Genomic DNA, 20845 nt, shown 5'->3' with positions numbered 1-20845 from the left:
GCCTTCTACCCATTGTCTTTCCATTGCGCACGACACATATCACGACACACCACCAATGCTCATATATACCCAAATAATCACATCGTGACACACCACCAAATCTCATATATACATAATATACCCAACTATCCATAAGTGATATACCTACGAGAGCAGGGCAGAAAAGCATAGGAATTGATTGGGGGGGTTGAGGTGTGGACATGTCACGACATCCCTCGACCATAGCATGATGTGATGTTGTCAATGGTTTTACTTACAGATTGGTCTGGTCTGGTCTGGTCTGGTCTGGACAATGGACATGTCCATTGTCAGACCCATCATGGATCAGATTCCAGACCGTCTAAGGTAAGGCAGTTAGTTAGTGCCAATCCTCTCGTTATGGTCGGCTTAATAATGGTGAATGCACAGAGAAGAAGCTCAGAGACGACAAGCCTACTGCCTGTCAGCAGATTCTGGGAGGAAGCCAAGGCTGGTAAACAGAACCAGAAGAAGAAGAAGAGCAAGTTTCCATGGATGCCTTGGAGAGACACAGAAAGGAAGACACTTGATCTTGGCCCTGGAGGAGGAGCTGGTCAGTTACAAAAACTTTTTAAGGCTATTTCTTTTTGTTATTCTCTCCGTTTCTGCTCACGATTTTTCACTCTTCATCTTATTCGATTGCGGACAATTTAGCTCAGTGCTGCCAAATATGGGTGTTTCTTCGTTTTGGTTGTTTGCTTTATTCTGTTTTTATACTTAAACCTAGGGGAGATAGATATATGCTTGATATGTGTCTCATGAAAAATGAAACAAAGTCATGAAATGCATAGAGCGTACGAAAAACAAAACCTGGACTCGAAAACATTCGGTATAGTGTACGTAACCAAAGCTATGGTGTAGAAAATGGGCACTGAAATCATATGTGCAAATGATGGACTTGGTACATATCGTTAATGATAGCCAAGGGTATATTAGAAAGAACGAAAAACAGGTGGCATGTATGAAACCAGGGTTTGGAGGGAAGGGAAGGGAAGGGGTATGTGTACGAAAAACTTGAGGTTTTGTTTCCGAACCATGGCTCTCCAATATATATTCTATACAGATGCATTTGTCATCTAAAAGTGATGGAATATCCCAGCTCAAAAGGCCTTGCACGATGCAGTGTCGTTGGACATCATCAAATTCATCAATGAGTATAAAAGATCGAAGCATTCTTTTGGGGGGCTACAGCATTCTTTGCAAAAGCTCCCAAGTAATTAGGTCCACATTGTGCACTGGTCTTGATAGTCCATGTTGGCCTTCACAGTTCTTTGAGCAATGGTCAATTGTAAAAAGGCATGTTGTGCATCCTCAATCAGGGGTTTCCGCACACGTGATTCCTGCTCCCAATATATTATTTCATTCTTGGCCAACTTCCACCTCAAGCCATTGCGGACTTGAATGAAGTTGTGAGATGAGCATTCGCGCATCGTTTGTCCTATGGCCTCATGATTGAATTTTGTAAAACAGTTATTTTTCTTAGATTTGAGACTCGGTATTCTGGTATTCAAGGTGTACATACAGATATATATTTCTCAACATAAAGCTCATTTTTTGTGAAATTTCTATCCATGAGAGCCAGTTCAAATCCAGAACACCTTCTCTGAAGATTGAGACTACTAAATAGGTATTTTAATTTATGAGCTATGATATTTATAGAATTTCTCCTGTTATAGGTGTAATAGACCTGTGAAAGAAAGTCTACTAACCCATTCTCAAGATAAAACTCGATTTCGAGTGAAATTTTGTACTAATAAAAGGTGATTCATATTTCCAAAAAGCCTGTGAACATATGTATTAGTATGCGTATCACCCCTACCACTGCGTATTTGGGTAGTTCTCGTGTGATCTTAACTCCCTTCTATGTGAAGCTAGACTTATCACGAGTTTCATCAATAAAACTTGGTTTTTATTTGTAAAAACCTTTTTGAAGATTCAACTACTGAGAAGATATTTCAAATCACTGATTTGAATGTTTGGAGAAAAGGGTTTTTCATGAACACGATGTTGTATGACTATTCTGATGTTTAATTAGGATTGGAATAGGTATTTCATGTTCACATTTCAGTTCCTCATTCATTTTGAGGGTATAATGTCTCAAGTTTCTGAATGAAGTTGGATATGCTTGAGGGGCTTGGGTTGTTTTTTTCCAACAAACAAATTTCATTTCATATCCAATGAAATTGTTGCAAATCCAAAATATTTCCTATGAAATAGAGATCTCATAAATCTGTCAAGTTTGCAGTTTTTTTCCATGTGAATTTTGATCATCGGGTCATTCTCTTGCCGTATCTAAACAATAGGGAAATCTAGAAGTTCAGCTATTGTGATGCACCAAACTCCATTTCCACATCATAAATAAAGGCCTACTTTTATGTTATAATTACATATATACATATACACACAGATATTTGCTGATTTTTTCTTTATTTGCCAAAAATGCTTCTGAGTTTTCATTATGTTCCTAAATCCCCTTGTCAACCCTGGAAAGAGAGAAAAAGGGGATGCATTGAGCATACAAATGCTCAAAAAGCACATAATTGAACATAGGGGGATGAATTGACCATAACAAAATTTTAACTTCGATATATAACTAACTGCTTGAGAGGGATTTGGGGAAAGAATGAAGAACCAGTGACATTTGGTGAAAAAAATATTACCTATATATTGTTATCATTATTATCAGCATTATCAATGCTACCAAAAACGTTACATTTTGTCTGAAATGAAACCTCGAAAACAAGAGAACTTGAAAGCAGTGAAACATTACTTGTGACTATGAAAACGAAGAATCTATACTGCAGGTATCGGTTGCGGTGCTGGGATAGGTTTTGGTTTAATTGGTGGAGCTGGAATAGGAGCCACCCCTTGGAACCACTTGAAGCTAGTGTTTGGTATTGGGATCGGATGTGGAATAGGCATAGGCTATGGTTTTGGACATGGAATTGGTATTCTCTGGGATAGAGAACCGCCCAAATCCCCGAATGGGAAAGTTATCTTGATTGAAATCTAGCAACTGGATTCCTTTCCTTCTCCTAAATAAAATCATTTCTTTTGTATGATGATCAATCATTTTATTACTCATGTTCTTTACAACCACATAGCCTCAATTCTTTTCTTTCTTTATCCATTCAAAGAAACTGACCAGGAATGGAGTCGGTATATGGAAAATTCAACGACATTTTATAATATTCTCAGCGAAGAATGGCTTATGAAATCTTATTCTTGTGCCCAGTGTATTGAGTGGTGGTTTCTTAAGAGGAAAAAGAGGAAAGACACCCACATAGGTATTTGTCTCAGTGTGCTTTGTGCTATCTGCTTTGAAAGATAATTCTGACTTTGAGCTGTATTACTTTGATATCAACATTCTTTTCATTTGTTGATAGATTTTTAATATCATGTAGCAGCATTAATATTTATAGCCAAGAGTAATTGGGAATCTTCGCCACATCCTCTGAATTTCCTGTGAGTAAACTTGTAACTCTACTTTTTTTATGGATGCATGAAGGTTTCAAATATGATAGATAAATTGATTAATGATGTCTCAAGGAGCAGCAGTAATATGGATAGTTAAAAGTAATTGGGAATCTTCCCCACATCCTCTGAATCAACGTGCCTTGCTTTTATTATGGATGCATGAAGGTTTCAAATATGATAAATTGATCAATGATGGTGGTTGTGTACATTAAATAGTCTTTTGCATTGTGTTGAGCAATCATTTTGTTTATTTGATAACTTTATCCTACTCACATAAGTAAATATATCTTGAATGGGAGTTAGATAATCATATATGAACACCCATGGCCGTCAAGATTGTCCATCGAACCAACAATTGCCCTAAAGCACACTCGCCAACTATGTAGTTTGGGGATTTTAAAATGGTAGAACAAAAAGAAACCAAAAGCTGGAATAAAAAACTAGACCTTAAATTATAGCCATTGTAGAGACTCAATATAGCAATGATATAAAAGATTAGTAAAACTTGAGTTTGACCATGTAAATCCAATCAACCCATGGTTGCTCTTTGGTTTATATAGGTAAAGAACCTTAGGTCAACATTATAATTTGTAGTTACTACCAATTAAACCCATAATTAGGTGATGTTCATAATAATCCTCAAACTTCAACAATCATAGAATCTCTAAAATCAAGCCTCTCAACTACATCTCCCACCTCTTTGACCCCCAAACAAAACAAACAACTAAATGGAGAGTGCAATGTCTTCTTCCCATTCCAACATAATAATCTAGGAGACACAACTAACTCTTTTTGCAAGGAATTACAACAGTCACATAATTTCAGGACAATACTTGTCTCATACAATTATTATCACACATGAATAATGATTAGTATGAGGTCTTACAGGGAACGAGAAATATCCATGTAGATGGATTGTGGATCTTGCTAAGACACATATATTTGAACACATAACATATTTCTTTACTTAACAAAGTTTGTCATAATATATACTTCTTAAGAGGAGAATATGTCCCTCATAAATTCCGTGTTAGCATTTTCATTCAATTGATGGTCTTATGGGTATCCTTGTTCTTTTCAAGCAACTAATGCCATGAAATTAGTCAAATCATGTTCCAAGGTTGCATATAGGTTTCATGCACCACATCCCTAGGGCGATTGTTGTGATATGGGTTGTGAGAAGGGAGAAAAATGCCAAAATGTCGACATTTACGTTGGGTCAAAAATATGTTCAAGACTAACATTGAACCGGAATGGTTCATTAATGAATAAAGCACCTTCTTGTCACCTGGCATTCATGCATGATTGCTACTTTCCCTTCTTACCACCAAGCCATGTGGCAATTATGCATTAGCCTATGGGAGGTGGTGACATCTCGTAATATGATGTGTAGACTTGACAACAAATGTTTTACTTAAAATAATAACCTATTGGCTAAATTCTCTATACATACTATAGGGGTTATAAGTTCAAGTCTTTCTACAACCTTTTTATGATGACTATGACATTAATCATGTTCATGATAGTAATCACGTTCTACAACTATTTCTCTCTCTTTTCTTCCATTTTATCTTGTTTTCGGTTATGGCGTTGAAACTCTCACTTATTGGTATTAGTATGACCCTGACTATCTCTTTTATCGTAGTATATCTGTGAAACTCTTTCTCTCTCTTTTCTTTCATTTTATATTGTTTTCGTTGTTCGGTTATGGCCGTCACTATGACATTAATCTTGCTCTTCTTATTAATACAATTACATTTTGCTCTTATTCTCTCTCCTTTTTCTTATTCTCTTCTTCCATTCTATCTTGTTTTTTGCGACGAGCCTACCATTATTGGCCTGACCATTCCATCTCATTATTGTGCAAGTTTGTAAGCTTGAAAATAAACTATCTCCATTTCATTTGTCCTCTTCATGTTTCATCCCTTTGATTTTTATATTCATAGATTCATCATCCTTTCTCTTCACATAAGATTTCAAAGCTACTCGATTTTGGGCACCAACACTACTTCGGAGACACTCCTAGAAGCGTGTGCATGAGACCACTCAATCAAAGCTCTTTAATTTACTCACATCTCTAGCACTCTTTTAATGCATCTTTATGTTGTACATTCTTAAAAAATCTTATATATTTTCCCCTTGGAATCACGAAAAATCCTTTGTACTTTTCATGTTGCACCTTGTATGATCTCATGGTATCCCGTTCATGGAACATTTGCTCAATAAGGCCATTAGTGTTGTGAAATTTAGCCCTCTCAACAAATGAGTGTGCTTCTATCCATTTTCCCTCTCGATATGCACACGCGCACTTAGTATTTAATGTGTGTGGGGGGCCAAGCATGAATGTGAATCACATGTTGGTGTGAATGCATAATTGTATGTATTTGTGTGTATGTTCAAGTATGTGTAGGAGTGTGTGAATGGGTAGGTGCACAAGTATGTGCGAATTTGTTAGGTTTATAGAGGAACTTAGGGTTAGAAGGGTACCAAACTAATAATGATGGTTTTTGTATCTTGACTATTTCCTTTGCTTTGAGTCCTACGACCATTCACTATGCCCATTCTTTCCCAATAGAAAGGCCAACAACTTTAGGCAACATGAATTACCAAGTTGGTTTTTTGTAAGTACAAAAAATAATATCATCATTTGATGATAAAATGAATAAGACTTAAAGTACAATTGCATATATATAACTCCTTAAATTTATTTATCAAAAAGAGTTTCTAGAACTTATATTACACACGCTAGATAAGTGTTTCTAATGAACCTTGATGTCACTTTGATGCAAAAGTATTTTAAAGAACGGAGACCTTTTAATTGTTGATGGAATTCATGAAATCTCTTTCCCAAAAAAGTTCTTGAATTGGTGTAATGATTTCATAAGTTCATAAAAAGCCATCATATTGAGTGATGAAGAGAAGAGATTCGCTCACTTTCACACTTAATCTCTCTTTAATGTCTTCCAATTACAATCACATGTTTCAAACATAATGAGGATTTCCACCATAAAAAGAACTCTTGATAAATAATGTCCACACATTTAAAGAAAAGCCAAGCTAAACTTTCAAAAACAACATTGTGCTATGTTGAGGGCTAAGAGCTAAAACAAGAATATTGTTCTCAATAATAACTAATAGCTTTGCAACCTCTATAAAACTAATGTAAATTTATTACTGACAAATTTTTTTTCCATGTATCCCTAGTAATAACCAACTATGGTGTAGATTCTCGTACACATATTGTGCTTGCAATAAAAACCAAGCCCTTAGGATCTAAGAAACATAATAATTGTTGATTCGACACTGTCTTTTTAATAGAGCATTCTACAAGTCAAAACGGAGAACTTCTCTCATCCTCATTTCAGAACTCCTATTGTTCAATCAAGGTGTTTTGGAAGTCGTATTGAGGTTTTTTGGTTACTTCCAAATGAATTGGCAATGACAAAGAGAATAAAGTGCCTACCAACCTGAAACATATCAAAAGCAAAAAATGCATACATCTATGATGATACCTGCGTACATTAAGGCTTTTGCCAACTCGGGATCCCTTGATGCATTTTTGTAGACCTCAAGTTTCATCAAAAGTTTAATTTAAAGCATTAAAATAACAAAACTCCAAATTTTTGCTCCGTCTAAAACCGTCTAACACTTATTAAAACTATAATTACAAGAAATAAAGTGTATCAAGCATAATTTATTACTAATTACTACTTTAAAAAATTATACTAAAAGAGAGGTTGTTTGTGTGGTGTCTGTTGCGTGAGTTCAAGCTTGCATGTATGTAAACCAATACGAGTGAAAAATATCAATGTATGTCTTGGTGTATATATTTATATATATTAAATTTATAACATGAATGCCATTTGTCTATATAACATTGAATCTCAAGGATTTTGAATGCTCACACATCTAACTTTCAATGGTGGCATATATTTTGTGAGATGCAGAGTGTATTAGCATGTATGAAGTGGACACCATGACCTATGAGACAAAAAGTCTTTGTTACATCTTAACGGTTGTGAAACTGAAATTAGGTAGTCAAAGTTAGTCATCATGAGACACTCAATTCCATGAGATAAATACATAGAGTGAATTATCATGGGAGGGAATAGTTAAAAACTCATAAATAAAGACACTCCATTCACCTAGCTACCTACAGCTAGATATATTTAGAGAGTTCAATGTTGGTGTAATTTTCATTTGGCATAGCCATACACAATTTAATGTGTTCTAGACATCGTTGCAAATTCAAATCTTGATCGAAATGATTATAATATGATTTGGCACCTCTCATTACTCTAACTAATGACTTCCATCTTACTTTCAAACAATTTAAAACTAAAAATAAAGTACCGCCTTCTTTAGACCTGGAAAATGCAAACCATTTTCCACCAATGAAACCATGATTTATTGAAGCAAGTCTTACAATCACAAGGTTCGGATCTGGTTGTACCTTAAACCAACTTAAAACCTAGAGTATATTTAAAGATGCACAATTCAAAGTTATACCACTTTGAAAAGATGTTATGCCAAAATGAAGTCCTAATAACTGAAAATACTTATTGTGAGTTACTAGGAAAATAGTAAAGTTTCCACATGGCTTACCCTTACTTGCTCAGAAAGATTAGCTGGCTTAGTAATACACAATGTTGACTCCAACACGGCACACAAGAGAGAGAGAGAGAGAGAGAGAGAGAGAGCCAAGTTGATTTCTTAGCTTATCAACTTAGTTTGTTTTCTACATGGTGCAACATATATAGACATTCAAATGGGCGTAAACGCACACATTAAGTAAGTATCACAAATGGGTTTTAAAAGGCGATTAATGACCTTAAAAAACTCCCGACAATGTTCCTAAAATTTGAGTTCCCCATTTACATACCTCTTCAATGTAATGTTGTGATTTCACTTAGTTTATGAACGCTTTCAAAAACTTTAGGAGTGATGGAAGGGAAGAGATAAAAGAGATTAAATTCTCGTTTACATGTTATTCTCAGCATGACATTGAATTCCACATAATTGATCGAACCTCTTCATTAAGAAGTCCACACAAGCTCTCAAACAAATCACAAAAGACTACTAGCATTTTGTAATAAAAGAAATTGGTCAATAAGTGCTAGGTTTCATTTGAGCTTTCAGATGAGTTATATCATAGAAACTAAAAAAAAATAGCAAACAAAGTATTACAGTGCCAAAATGATCTGTAAAAATCTCTCTTATTCATGCCCCTCTTTCTATTACAATATGGTCTTAAACCTCTTATAATTGCATTCTTAAACCTCTGAAAACAAAATGGCCTTGTTCTAAACTCCAAGAAGACCTCTCACTAAAGCACTAAGCTACAGCTTTTTATTCTCAATAATGAGCAGAGTTTTGGTCTGTCTTTCTGTTTTCTTTCTTTTTCTTTAAAGGTTTTTTTATTTTTTAATACAACAATTGCTTGCCAAAATGAGAGTCTAGAGAAAAAAAAAAACACACATCCCAACTGCACAACATTGAGGTCGGGTCGGTTCACAGTCGCGCATTCGACAATTCCATCTAAGTTCACATTAAAATTCCTCTCTAGACAATACACCATTCGTGCTTGACTCTAATCCCTCATCGACATTATCATCTCCGCCATTTTCTCCGGTGATGTCCTCTAAGGATCTGCCATTGGTCTCGGGAACCAGAAACGTAAAAAAGAAGCCCAAGGCATTGCAACAAGCCAACATGATCAAGGCGGTTCGAATTCCAAGACCAGTGGGGTAGCCAGGCTCCTGCTTCCCTTGTGTCGGGTTTTGCGCCACGTACAAGAAGCCAAACGCGCCAACAATGGCCCCAGCTTTCCCCGCCGCCGCCGAGATACCATGACACGTCGACCGCAGCCTTGCTGGAAAGACCTCCGCCGGAACTATGAAGGTTGTGCTGTTGGGGCCGAAGTTTGCGAAGAAGAAGGTGCATGCATAAAGCACGATGAACACGATGTGATGTCCATTGCAAAACCCCGAACCGCATTCCGTGCCACGCCAATAGTCGTATGGGATTGCGAGCCCGAACATGAATGCCGTCATCATGAAGAAACCCATGAGTTGGATGGTGAACCTCCCGATTCGGTCTATCAGAAGCACCGTGAACCAATACCCAGGAACGGTCGAGCACAACGCAATCAAAGCTTGAGCCCTCGAGATTTTGTATACTTCTTCCAACGCGCTCATTCGCTTGGGTGCGGGAAGCCAGCCCACAGCGGAAAATACATCCTTCTGGAAGAGATTCTGGCTATAAAATGCTACATCCAGGAGGAACCAAGTCGTGGTGGTCCCCAAGAGATGACACCCATGCTTTCTCAAGAACCTTTTGGTGAGCAATCCGTAGGGTTCATTACCAGTAGTAGAAGAAAGACCCACCTTCTTCGTCTTCACTTTCTCTATGTTGATCTTGTGGTGTTCACTAACATGTTCAGGAGGAGATATGGCATCCATTTCGAGCACGCGTGCCATGTCGGCTGTGGCTTGCTTTACATTGCCGGCGACCAAAGCAGTGTAGCGAGCAGTCTCGGGCATCTTCATCCTCCAATAGTATGTGAGGGCAGCAGGAAGTGCCCCCATCATGAAGATAATCCTCCACACAAAATCGGCTTGAGGAGGGGTGGAACCGACAGGATCAATGGCGAAGGTCGCGGCAGGGTATGCATGGTCGAACGCGGCCGATACGATGATAGCTACTGCCGCCCCACCCAGTATCCCAAATCCTTGCATCGCAAACACTGCCGCGATGAAGGCACCCCTCGTCCGCTTATTCGCATACTCCGACATGATCGTTGCTGACAACGGGTAATCTCCGCCGATGCCGAAACCGAGCCAGAACCGGAAGAAGCAAAGGCTTGTCATCACCGACTTTGCGGTTGTGCCGAACGAAAGCCCGCAAGCTATGGAGCTAATGACCATGCACATGAGGGTCGCACCGTATGCTTTCTTCCGTCCAAGTTTGTCTCCTAGCCATCCAAAGAAGAGTTGTCCACACAGAGTTCCGCAGAAGGCCACACCATTCACAGCGGCCGACACATTCGCGGGGAGGATACCAGGTTCATGGGTAGAAGAAGGGTCATAGTAATAGAGGCGTCCTAGAAGCTTCGTGACGGTGGAGATGCAGAAGAGGTCGTACGCATCGGTGAAGAAACCCATCCCGGCCACGACAATCGCAGTGAAATGATACCATTGCGTCTTCGCCTTGTCGAGTGCCGTCAACACTTCTAAATGTGCTCCTGTCATCCCTCCCTGATGTGGTTACATATCCAGCCAAATCAATATATGAATCAAATACATGAGCTCATGATTCTATCTGTGCAAGTAATCTACATTCATTCCATCACTTCAAAGCATAAAATAACAGTTCTTTTTCTTATTATACCCTTTGGTTTCCCCTGGAAAGGCAAACGTCGATTAAAAAGGTTCAATATTGAAGATTGAGCTCAAGAAGCGAAAATAATCTGTCCTTCTGGAAGAGTTTTTCTGTGTAATATTCGGTCAAGGGTAAAGTAGCATTTAAGGAAGAAACAAGAAGACGAGGTAGGAAAATTTTACAGAAACGAGGAGATGTCGAGTTCAAAGAAGGGGGAAAACATGCAAGGAAAATGCTGCACATGAAAAGGATCACATCAAAATCAAAAGAAAGACAGAGAGACAGACAGTTTTGCACATGCGACGCGTGATTAATCAAGAATAGACAGGATTCCAAGATTCAGAAGAAAACGCAGGAATAGCTTCTGAGTTTCCAAGATGATGATGATGATGATGATGATGAGTTTCCAAGATATTTAAACGATGAAGACGAAAGATTTCACATGCATTGATGCGAAGAAGACACGAAGAATGAATACAGCGAAAAATGCAGACAGGTCGTGGATCATATGTACTATTCATTCATTTGCCACAATCGAATCGATGCAGAGGTCAATGCAACATTTCGTTCACATGCAGATCGACATGAAAGACATTACATTACATACATACATACATACATACATACATACATACATACATATATATATGGAAAGCACAGAGGAAGACAGAATTTGTTGGTATATTGTAATTCATGCGAGATTTTGTGAGACATACAGAGAGACAGAGAGACAGAGAAAGGAAGAAGGAGCACATACATACCAGGATGAAGCAGAAGAAGAAGGATGGGAGGTTTTGGTGGGTGTTTTTCCTCTGTTTTTTCTCTGCTGTTACTAGTGTTTCCGTCGCCCCCTGCTTTCTGCTTTTTAGATGATTGAATGAATGTATCGTTGGTTGTAAACTTGTATGTATGTATGGCTAAATATAGCCACGTAGAAACGCAAAATGCTTTTCAGAGATCTGAGAGAGAGAGAGAGAGAAGGGAAAAAAGCTAAGCTGCCCGACACGCATAATATGTAAATGTGATTTGTTGGGGGTCGGTCGTATGGTGGTGACTTGTACCCGTCCGTCCCCACACAGGGATCCAGTGGCCCGCCCGGCCGGACATCTCGGCCCTAACAGTAAATCAAGTCCAGACTCCTGACCATCTTGGAAAGGCCCAGAAACACGACCCGTGATACCCGATATGTATATTGCACTTCCCGATTGCCCTGTCCGCAGCAAGTATACAATCATTGAGTGTAACACGCGGAACCATGGGAATGTAAAGGTTCGGGGCCGAAACTGCTGCGAAATATAAAACTTCTTATCAAACTACTACAGCGACGGGATCATAGGTTGTGCCTGACCCACTTGACCGAAATGAAACATAGAACACATTCTGCTTCTGTCATAAAATAAGTCGAGTCATTAAGAAAACAGGACCAAAACTAGATCTTGGGGATAGATAGCAATATATTAGGGGGTGAGCGTATGCATCCACCTTATAATTCATTTATTTCGTAAGCTCCCTAAAGATGAGTCTTTATCTCCCACCATTAAATCGATTTAGCCACACCCTTGCCTTGGCATAGATCATCTTCTAAAACTATTAGAGAAGTAGTTCAAGAACCAAAGTTGTCCTTCATCCTCTATAATTGCAATACTAATGCAAATGTGAACACCTTCGGAATAAAGCCTTGTTAATTAGGATATATGTTTCTCATGGATGGTTAATGTCATCAAAACACAACTTGCCAAGCCATTTCAAAGCTAGAACCGATGTTGTTTATTTTTGACTAATTCCCATAATGTAACCTTTGTTCCTTATCAATGAATTCGACCCACACAAAAGGAAGAGGCACTTTTTCTGTTTTCCAAAAAGATTTCCTTCATTAGTATTAAGAAAAAACGTTGGAAAACTACAAAATGTACAATTAGAGAGTGTTATATACAAAAAGGATGATCAAGGCAAGGGCCAAGGGTGATGATATTTCCAGATTGGTCCTTGAGAGGAGACCGTGAATAGAGGCAACTTACTCTATAATTGCAGTAATTTTTTCCTTTTCTTAAGAACAACCTCCGAAGAGCCCGACATATTATCATATTGCCCACGCACTACCGCCAATAAATATACTTTTCTGAACGACATTTATAAATATACTCACTTCCATAAGCTTGTTCGTTTGATCGTTCTCCTAAAACATATGACGTCATCACTATCATATTCATATGTGGCTACTTGATTGAGGGAAAAGCAAAAACCTTACTTTATTTACAAAGCAAAGTGGTACTAAGAATGCGTAGTTGATTTGTTAAGGTACTTCCACTATTGATGCAACAAAAGAATGGTAGACAATAGAACTGTCCAAGATTTTGCATAATGTGCCTAAAACTTTTTTGCAGTGTCTACGGAACCATTTTGTGCATCAAATAATATGCGTGAGATTGTGCGTCAAATCATTTGCATACGATTTCTATATAATATAAAGCGTAATGTAGGAGTGTTTCCTTTCCGACAAACCCTTTCCCCTCGTATCCTTGTGAATTAACACGTTTACTTCTATACGTATTCTTCATATATTGTGAGGCCATTAAATGTTTTCATAATAGCAGTCAATGTATGTGGATTTAACTATGTAAAGCACTACGTTCACATTAAATAGATTTGTTATTCGTGTCACAGACTACAATGTGTTTTTTGAAGGCAAGTTTTGTAATGAGTTGTGCTTGTGTTACGTGTCATTGAAAGCAAACATTCGACCACAATGATTCTTACGATTTGGTTCATATTATTTTAGTTTTGCCGAAATGTTTGCCAGTGATGCTCACCTATGAGGCTACCACACAATTAACAAATATTAAGTCAAATGGAATATTGAGGTGTAACAATGAAGATGAATGTTTCCCAAACATTCATGCTTTGTTGTTGAACATGTGTTTCTGTAACATAATCTACTACACACTCAATAAAAGATAAATAGAAGTTCTCATACAATCTTGAAGTGTTTGTCAAAAATTAGAATATCCTAGTATTCACGGAATTCTATTAGAATATCTAAGCATTTGGGAGCAAATTCTCATAGAACGAAAACATGGATTTAAATTTCTATAAATTGAAAAGAACGAATCCTCACATTTTTTATTGCTTCTCAAACAAGGAAGCAAACCAAAGATCTCATTTTCACTAAAATGTAACCTTACACAACAACAAATACTAGAGTGGAATATATTATACTCATCTTTTAGACTAAAATGTTAAGTAAAATATACATTCAATTTCATAATACTCTGGTTTTGATCTTGTATTGATGATATATGGGTAGATTATAAGGAGTTCAATTGGACCAATCTATGTATTGAAATGTTTTGTGGTGAGCCTATGAAGTTCACACTAACTAGTCACCCATGTGCTTAAAGTAGTGCTAATGAGAATATAAAGGTTTTGAATCTAACAATTACGAGACACTATTAATATACATTGGAATAATACAATTTACATACATGTTACATATTAGGACCAACTTTACAGAATCTAGGAGCTAGTTAAGAAGATAAGCTTTAAAATTACACGTGTTTTTTACGTTAGCTAAGCTGCACAGTAGAAAAATTTAAGTTATGAAAGAAACAATAGGACTAGATTCAAGTATCCTAATTTTAAACTTTTGTGAACTTGCCTAACTTAAATGAAACTAATAGCCTTCAAATTTTTCTTAAGAGATTTAGTAAAGCTTTTTATCTTGGAGTATCACACTATCAAGATAAAGTGGGACATGCCTTTGAGGTTTGAACCTTTTATTCCAAAAATCGGTAAGTGTTGAAGATAATTGGTTTTTTGATTTGTTGGGGAAAAAGTTATTCATCGCCTTGAGCTAGAGTTTTCAACGCCATTAATACTACCTTATAACTCAAGTTAAATGATTGCAACAACTATGCAAAGTTATTTGAGAATTAGGGAGGTTGGGTATGGGAGTATGAGTATGCAAGAGGAATCGACCCAAGGATGTGCATTTTTTTACGGCAATACAAATATCAATTGTATTTTGTCACTATTTGTCTTTCATAAATAACCCACATGCAACTAGCAACAAAATGGCAACTAAATCAAGAATGATCTCAAACTATTGCACATCATCAATGGGCAATGAAATAATGGTTGCATCTAGAATGTTCTCAAACTATTGCACATCATCAATGGGAGTGAAGTACTTGTTACATCTAGAATTTTCACAAACTATTGCACATCATCAATGTGCACAGAAGTAATGGTTGCATCTAGAATGTTTTCAAACTATCACACATCATCAATGGGCACCGAAGTAATGGTTGCATCTATAATATTTTAGAATTGTCTCATGTGCAATATGCCAAATTCATAAAGGAGATTTATAACATTAGTCTAGCATTTCAATTAAATTCCAATTGTGTATCTGCCTAGCAACTTTGGCCAATTCTACCACACCCTTTGTTGTAGTGTAAACATCATAAATTCAATGTAATTTCTTTATTTTTTAGTAGCCATCTCATGTTTTCTTGCGTCTACTCTTCTACTATTCTATGCTACGTTGATGACAATGTAAACCACAATCATGCTATCTAATTCGCAGATTTACAATGAAGTTCTATTTTTGTTCTTTATTCTAGAGTGTAATGTGTTATGAGGCAATGTGATTATAGAACATAGACAACTTGCTCAAATATACCAATAATTACCAATTGAGAACAATGAACTTCAGAAGAAAGCAATGCATGTTTCAACTTGAGAGGAATCGTTCCTGGCCACAATCGAGTTCCAAACACACAATGGAAGAAACAGAATAAGAAATAATAGGGATTAATGCACTTCCACAGGAATGAGACGACATAGTATGTTATGTGGAAAACCTCAAGAGGCAAAACGACGGGAGTCCATTGACTCCGAACAGAATCATTATAAGGGAGAGGTACTACAATGCGAGACTCGGAGGCAACGACCTCGAGCTCTGTCTATGCCAAACGACGGTTACAACAGAAAAGCTTTATGTATCTCTTTTTTTTCTCATAATTATCTTACCCTAGTGGTAATTTGTTAGCACTACAAGCACTGCGTTGTGGGTTCGAAACCCAACTTCCGCACCTCTCTATTATAGATTACTTCGTATATATCTCTTAATTCACTAGATGCCATTGTGGAATGTAGGGGTTGAACCCATGACCACTTGGTCTCCATTGGGCAACCTTACCAACTGAGCCACATCCATCTGAGCTTTATGTATCTCTCTCTCTCTCACACACACACACACACACACACACACACACACACACACACACACTTTACAGTGGTAACAACTCAATAACTAACTTACAACCACACACAATAAGTTTTGCCCTAGTTATTTATACTCATATAACTTTTGGGCTATTTACAAGTATGGCCTCAACAAGCGCATCGGAACATATTTACTAATATGTCCCTACTTCTGGCTCACATCGAATCCATCTGATTTGGCTCATCCAATCCCATCCGGAGGGACCCGTTTTCCCAACAAACTCCCCCTTCACTTTGGCATGGAATGTCTTGTCAATCCGATCTGTCTCCGACATCCATCTAGCTTCTCAACCTACAACGCGTTGGTCAGCATGTCCGACCCGTTCTCCTCTGTGTGGATCTTCATCAGTGAAAAGTCTTTGTCTTCTACCTTCTCCTGTAACCAGTGATATCTCCTCCGGATGTGCTTGATCATGGAGTGGTAGGCCGCGTTCTTTGCAAGGTGGATGACACTTTGACTCTCGCTGTAGAGACGGAATACCTCCAGTCGGATCCTTAGCTCTCCGATGAAGTCCTTCATCCAAATTACTTTCTTGCCACCTTCTACAGCTGCCATGTGCTCCGCTTCCGTTGTCGAATGTGCTCTGCAACCTTGACTGCCACGATACGGCTCCCCCTGAATAGGTCATAATGTATCCGGACATGGACCGGATGGTGTCGAGACTCATGAGAGAGAGAGAGAGAGAGAGAGAGAGAGAGAGAGAGAGAGAGAGAGAGAGGAGAGAAGACAAGAAATGGAAATGAGATTATATTATGAGGAAGCAAGGTTACAAAGAGTAGGCTAAGGGCTAAAGACTGGTGTTGAACCGAATGAGTTGTGATGAATGAATAGACACCTATTTATAGGTCCTTATGGAGTATTCTAGAATGTTCTAGAATATTTTAGATATTTATGATAGTTAATATAATCATGGAATATCTTAGAATGTTCTGGAATACTCTAAATATCTTGTAATAACTAATAATATATTTATTATAACTATACATCATATATGTTATTATAATGGTTGAAGGTCTAACATATAGACCAAGACTTCATGGGCTCGAATCCTTGTAAGGCCTAAATGTATGTCTTCATGACATTATCCCCCCTTTTCGACGACGAGTTCCACGAGTCAGAAGACAAGATTTCAGACTTATCTTATGCGGATATTTGTTGTGAAACGCAACAACCATTTCGGAGGCATTAGCAAGATTCTCAAGAGGGTCCCATGTTCGATCATTAGGTGTATAACCTAACCAGTCAACCAAATAATACAATTTGTTGCGAATGATCTTGGAGTCGAGAATGACAGCAACTTCATATTCGGAGCCATCCAAAACTTCGATTGGAGGTGGGGGAGATGTAAGACGACCTGAAATAGAGTTGGTTGTGTAGGGCTCCAAAAGTGAAACATGGAAGACCAGGTGAAGATGCATATGAGGGGGAAGATCAAGGTGAAATGCCACATCATTGATCTTACCAGATATCACATATGGGCCAAAACGTTGATAATCCAATTTGCAGCAAGGTTGGGTTGTTTTAATGTGACCTTGTAAAAGCCATACTCGATCTCCCACTTGAAACATAGTTGATGAATCACGTTGATGACGTTCAACAACCTTCTTTTGAGTGTTTGAGCATCACATAAATGGTGCAAAAGGATATCTTGAACTTCTTGGAGTCGGGTGAGCCGATCTTCAACAGTCAGGTTTGTCAGGACTTCGGGATGTTCAAGCATAGTCCAACGAGGATGGTACCCAATGTTTGCAAAAAATGGGGAATATCTAGTAGAAGAATGTTCTGAGTTGTTGTAATAAAATTCTGCCAAATGTAATAGATCAACCCAATCATCTTGTTGATAGTTGACAAAACAACGAAGATATTGTTCTATTGTTTGGTTGGTGCGCTCACTCTGCTCGTTAGTTTCTAGATGGTAGCTGGAAGAGAGTTTGCAAGCAGTATGTAAGAGTTTGAACATGTGCTGCCAAAATTTTGAGATGAACTGGGGACCTTGATCACGAATAATATCATCGGGAAGACCATGATGCCGAAACACCTCTCGCATGAGTAACTCGGCTGTCTCTTGGCTTGTAGTGGCCTTTGTGCAGGGAAGAAAATGTGCCATCTTGGTAAAACGATCTACTACCATGAGAATAGAATCAAAACCCTTGGAAGGTGGTAGATCTGTAATGAAGTCCAATGAAATAGATTTCCATGGACTCTCAGGAATAGGCATTGGCTGTAATAAGCCATATGGATGATGTCGAGGTTTTTTGGATCAACAACATGTACCACAACTACGAACATAATCCGTAACAAAATGGCGAAGTCGTAGCCACCAATACCTTCGAGAAATTAATGCCAAAGTCTTGTGGATGCCGAAATGTCCAGCCATTGGTGTGTCATGAAATTGTTGAAAGACTTGGAGTTGAGAAGGACCATCAGGCACATATAAGAGGTTTTGTCGAAAAAGCAAACCATCATGCCAACTGAATTGGTTGTAGTCTTGAGGAGGATTTTGAGATTGTGAACAAGAAGGATGATGTGGGATAATATGGTTCAGAATGTCTTGGGCGAATTCATCAGTCTCAATATGCCCCAAATGGAGTCCAAAAGACTTCAATCCCTGGGTGTGTCAATAACATGAAATGCCATTAGTTGTAGACGATCAGGACCCAAGAGGATTTGCTTCTGACTTTCAAATGCGGCCTCTCTTGGTTGAAGTTCCATATACGAATGCCGAGATAAAGCATCTGATTTTCCTTGTTGCATCCCAGGGCGATATAGAATTACAAAATCAAAACGAGTTAAGAACTGTGCCCAATGAGCTTGTCGACAACTCAAGACTCGAGCACTTTGGAAGTACGTTAGGTTTTTTTTATCATTATAGACAATGATTTGTTGAGATGAACCCTCCAAAAAATGACACCATTGTTGAAAAGAATCCACAATGGCAAGAAGCTCTTTGTCATGAATCTCATAGTTGATTTCTGTAGCTTCGAATTTCTGTGGATGAAAAGCCATAGGGTGTAGTTGGCCATCATTGCTAATCTGGGATAATATGCTTCCTAGTGAGAAGTTGGATGCATCAACTTCGAGTATGAAGGGCTTCAATGGATCAACATGCATCAAAATTGGTGCGGATGTAAATGCTTGGTTTAATCCTTCAAATGCAGAGTTTGCATTATACTCCACACAAATGGTTGATTCTTTTGTGTCAGTTGAGTGAGGGGTTGATACGATCTTGGATAAAAGTTTATGAACCCCCCAAAAAATTGTACATCTCGCACAGACTGTGGTGTTTGCCAATCCAAAACTATTTGAATCTTTGCTGGATCCATAGAGATGCCATGTGAAGAGACTATGTACCCCAAAAATTCCACTTGACACTGGTCGAAACTACACTTCTCCAATTTTGCATAGAGACCATATATCACACAACCGTTGCAAAGCTTGTCGAACGTGTATATCATGATCCTCTTGAGTTTTTGAGTAGATCAAGATATCATCCAGGTAAACTATGACGAAAATATCGAGGAAATCTCGAAAAATGTCATTCGTCATATGTTGGAAAACTATTGGTGCATTCGTGAGACCAAATCGCATCACTGTATACTCAAAATGGCCATAGCGAGTACAGAAAGCAGTCTTCCATTCATCCCCAGGACGAATTTGAACAAGGTTGTAAGCACCTTGAAGATCTAATTTTGTGAAATACTTAGCTCCACTGAGGTGTTCAAGAAGGCTCGAAATCAATGGTAGAGCATATCGGTTTCAAATAGATACTTTATTCAATCCTCGATAATCCATGACCAAACGAAGTGAACCATCTTTCTTCTTAACGAAAAATATGGGTGCGCCAGCAGGAGATCTTGAATGCTAGATAAACCCATTCGCGAAGTTCTCATCAATATATTCCTGAAGAACCTCTAGCTCTGGGGGCGAAGGGTTATAAATTGGTCCCCATGGAGGCTTTTTTCCGGGCTACAAATCAATCGGGCAATCATATGGTCGATGCTCTGGTAGTCTATTGGCCTTCACCTTATCAAAAACATCGGAGAATTATATATATTTCTTTGGTAGTTGGACCCCCGATTCTTGTGAGCTCGATGTGGGAGTTGTTAAAACTATGAACACCAACATGTCTTCCTTCCGTTCTTCCTCATGTTGCTAATGTATAGAGATTGTCGAAATCTTTTGGAATGTCATATCCTTTGTTGGAGTTTTAAGAGACTCAGACTGTATTGTGATTTCTTCAATGGTTCTTTTTCTCCAATCAATAGTTGGGTTATGTTGCTCAAACCATGGAAGAACAAGAACTAGGGAGTGCTCTAGACTACTAATGATGTTGAATGAGATGACACTAGCCAAATTGCCTAGGACTACACGAATTGGTTCAGACTCTTCAACCATATCACCTGATGCTATGGGGCGTCCATCAATGACTCCGATAGACACTAGGCTTGGGAGCTTATGAAACTGAATATTATGCATTACAATAAACTCACGATCCATGAAACTAGAGTTGGCTCCAGAGTCTAAGAGGGGAGAAGCTGGGACTCGATGGCACCTAGATGTGTTAAGCTCAACTTGTGTAGAGAAAACTCGACCAACTCGATTGGATGAAATGGAACCACAACTAGGGACGAATGTTATATGCTTAGGGCTGTCCAACCAAATGGCTCCGATTTTGGCCAAACT

General features: G+C 38.3%; 2 protein-coding genes across 2 annotated transcripts; one reads left to right on the top strand and one right to left on the bottom strand.

Annotated features, from left to right (window-relative positions):
• Positions 1-358: 358 nt before the first annotated feature.
• LOC147856004 (uncharacterized) lies at positions 359-3080 on the top strand. Its single transcript, XM_087329004.1, has 2 exons — positions 359-571; positions 2823-3080. Exons 1-2 carry the CDS (start codon positions 379-381, stop codon positions 3029-3031), a joined length of 402 nt encoding a protein of 133 aa, XP_087185130.1. The 5' UTR covers positions 359-378; the 3' UTR covers positions 3032-3080.
• Positions 3081-8668: 5588 nt separating this feature from the next.
• Positions 8669-10742, bottom strand: LOC147856003 (putative inorganic phosphate transporter 1-2). The gene has a single exon (XM_087329659.1). It carries the CDS (start codon positions 10656-10658, stop codon positions 9045-9047), a length of 1614 nt encoding a protein of 537 aa, XP_087185785.1. The 5' UTR covers positions 10659-10742; the 3' UTR covers positions 8669-9044.
• Between the last annotated feature and the right edge of the window lie 10103 nt (positions 10743-20845).

Source organism: Azolla caroliniana, unplaced genomic scaffold, assembly GCF_043228905.1.
Source record: "Azolla caroliniana isolate FFs.n. ecotype wild unplaced genomic scaffold, voAzoCaro1.0.p SCAF_13, whole genome shotgun sequence".
Taxonomy (NCBI): domain Eukaryota; kingdom Viridiplantae; phylum Streptophyta; class Polypodiopsida; order Salviniales; family Salviniaceae; genus Azolla; species Azolla caroliniana.
This window is presented reverse-complemented; position numbering and strand designations above follow the sequence as displayed.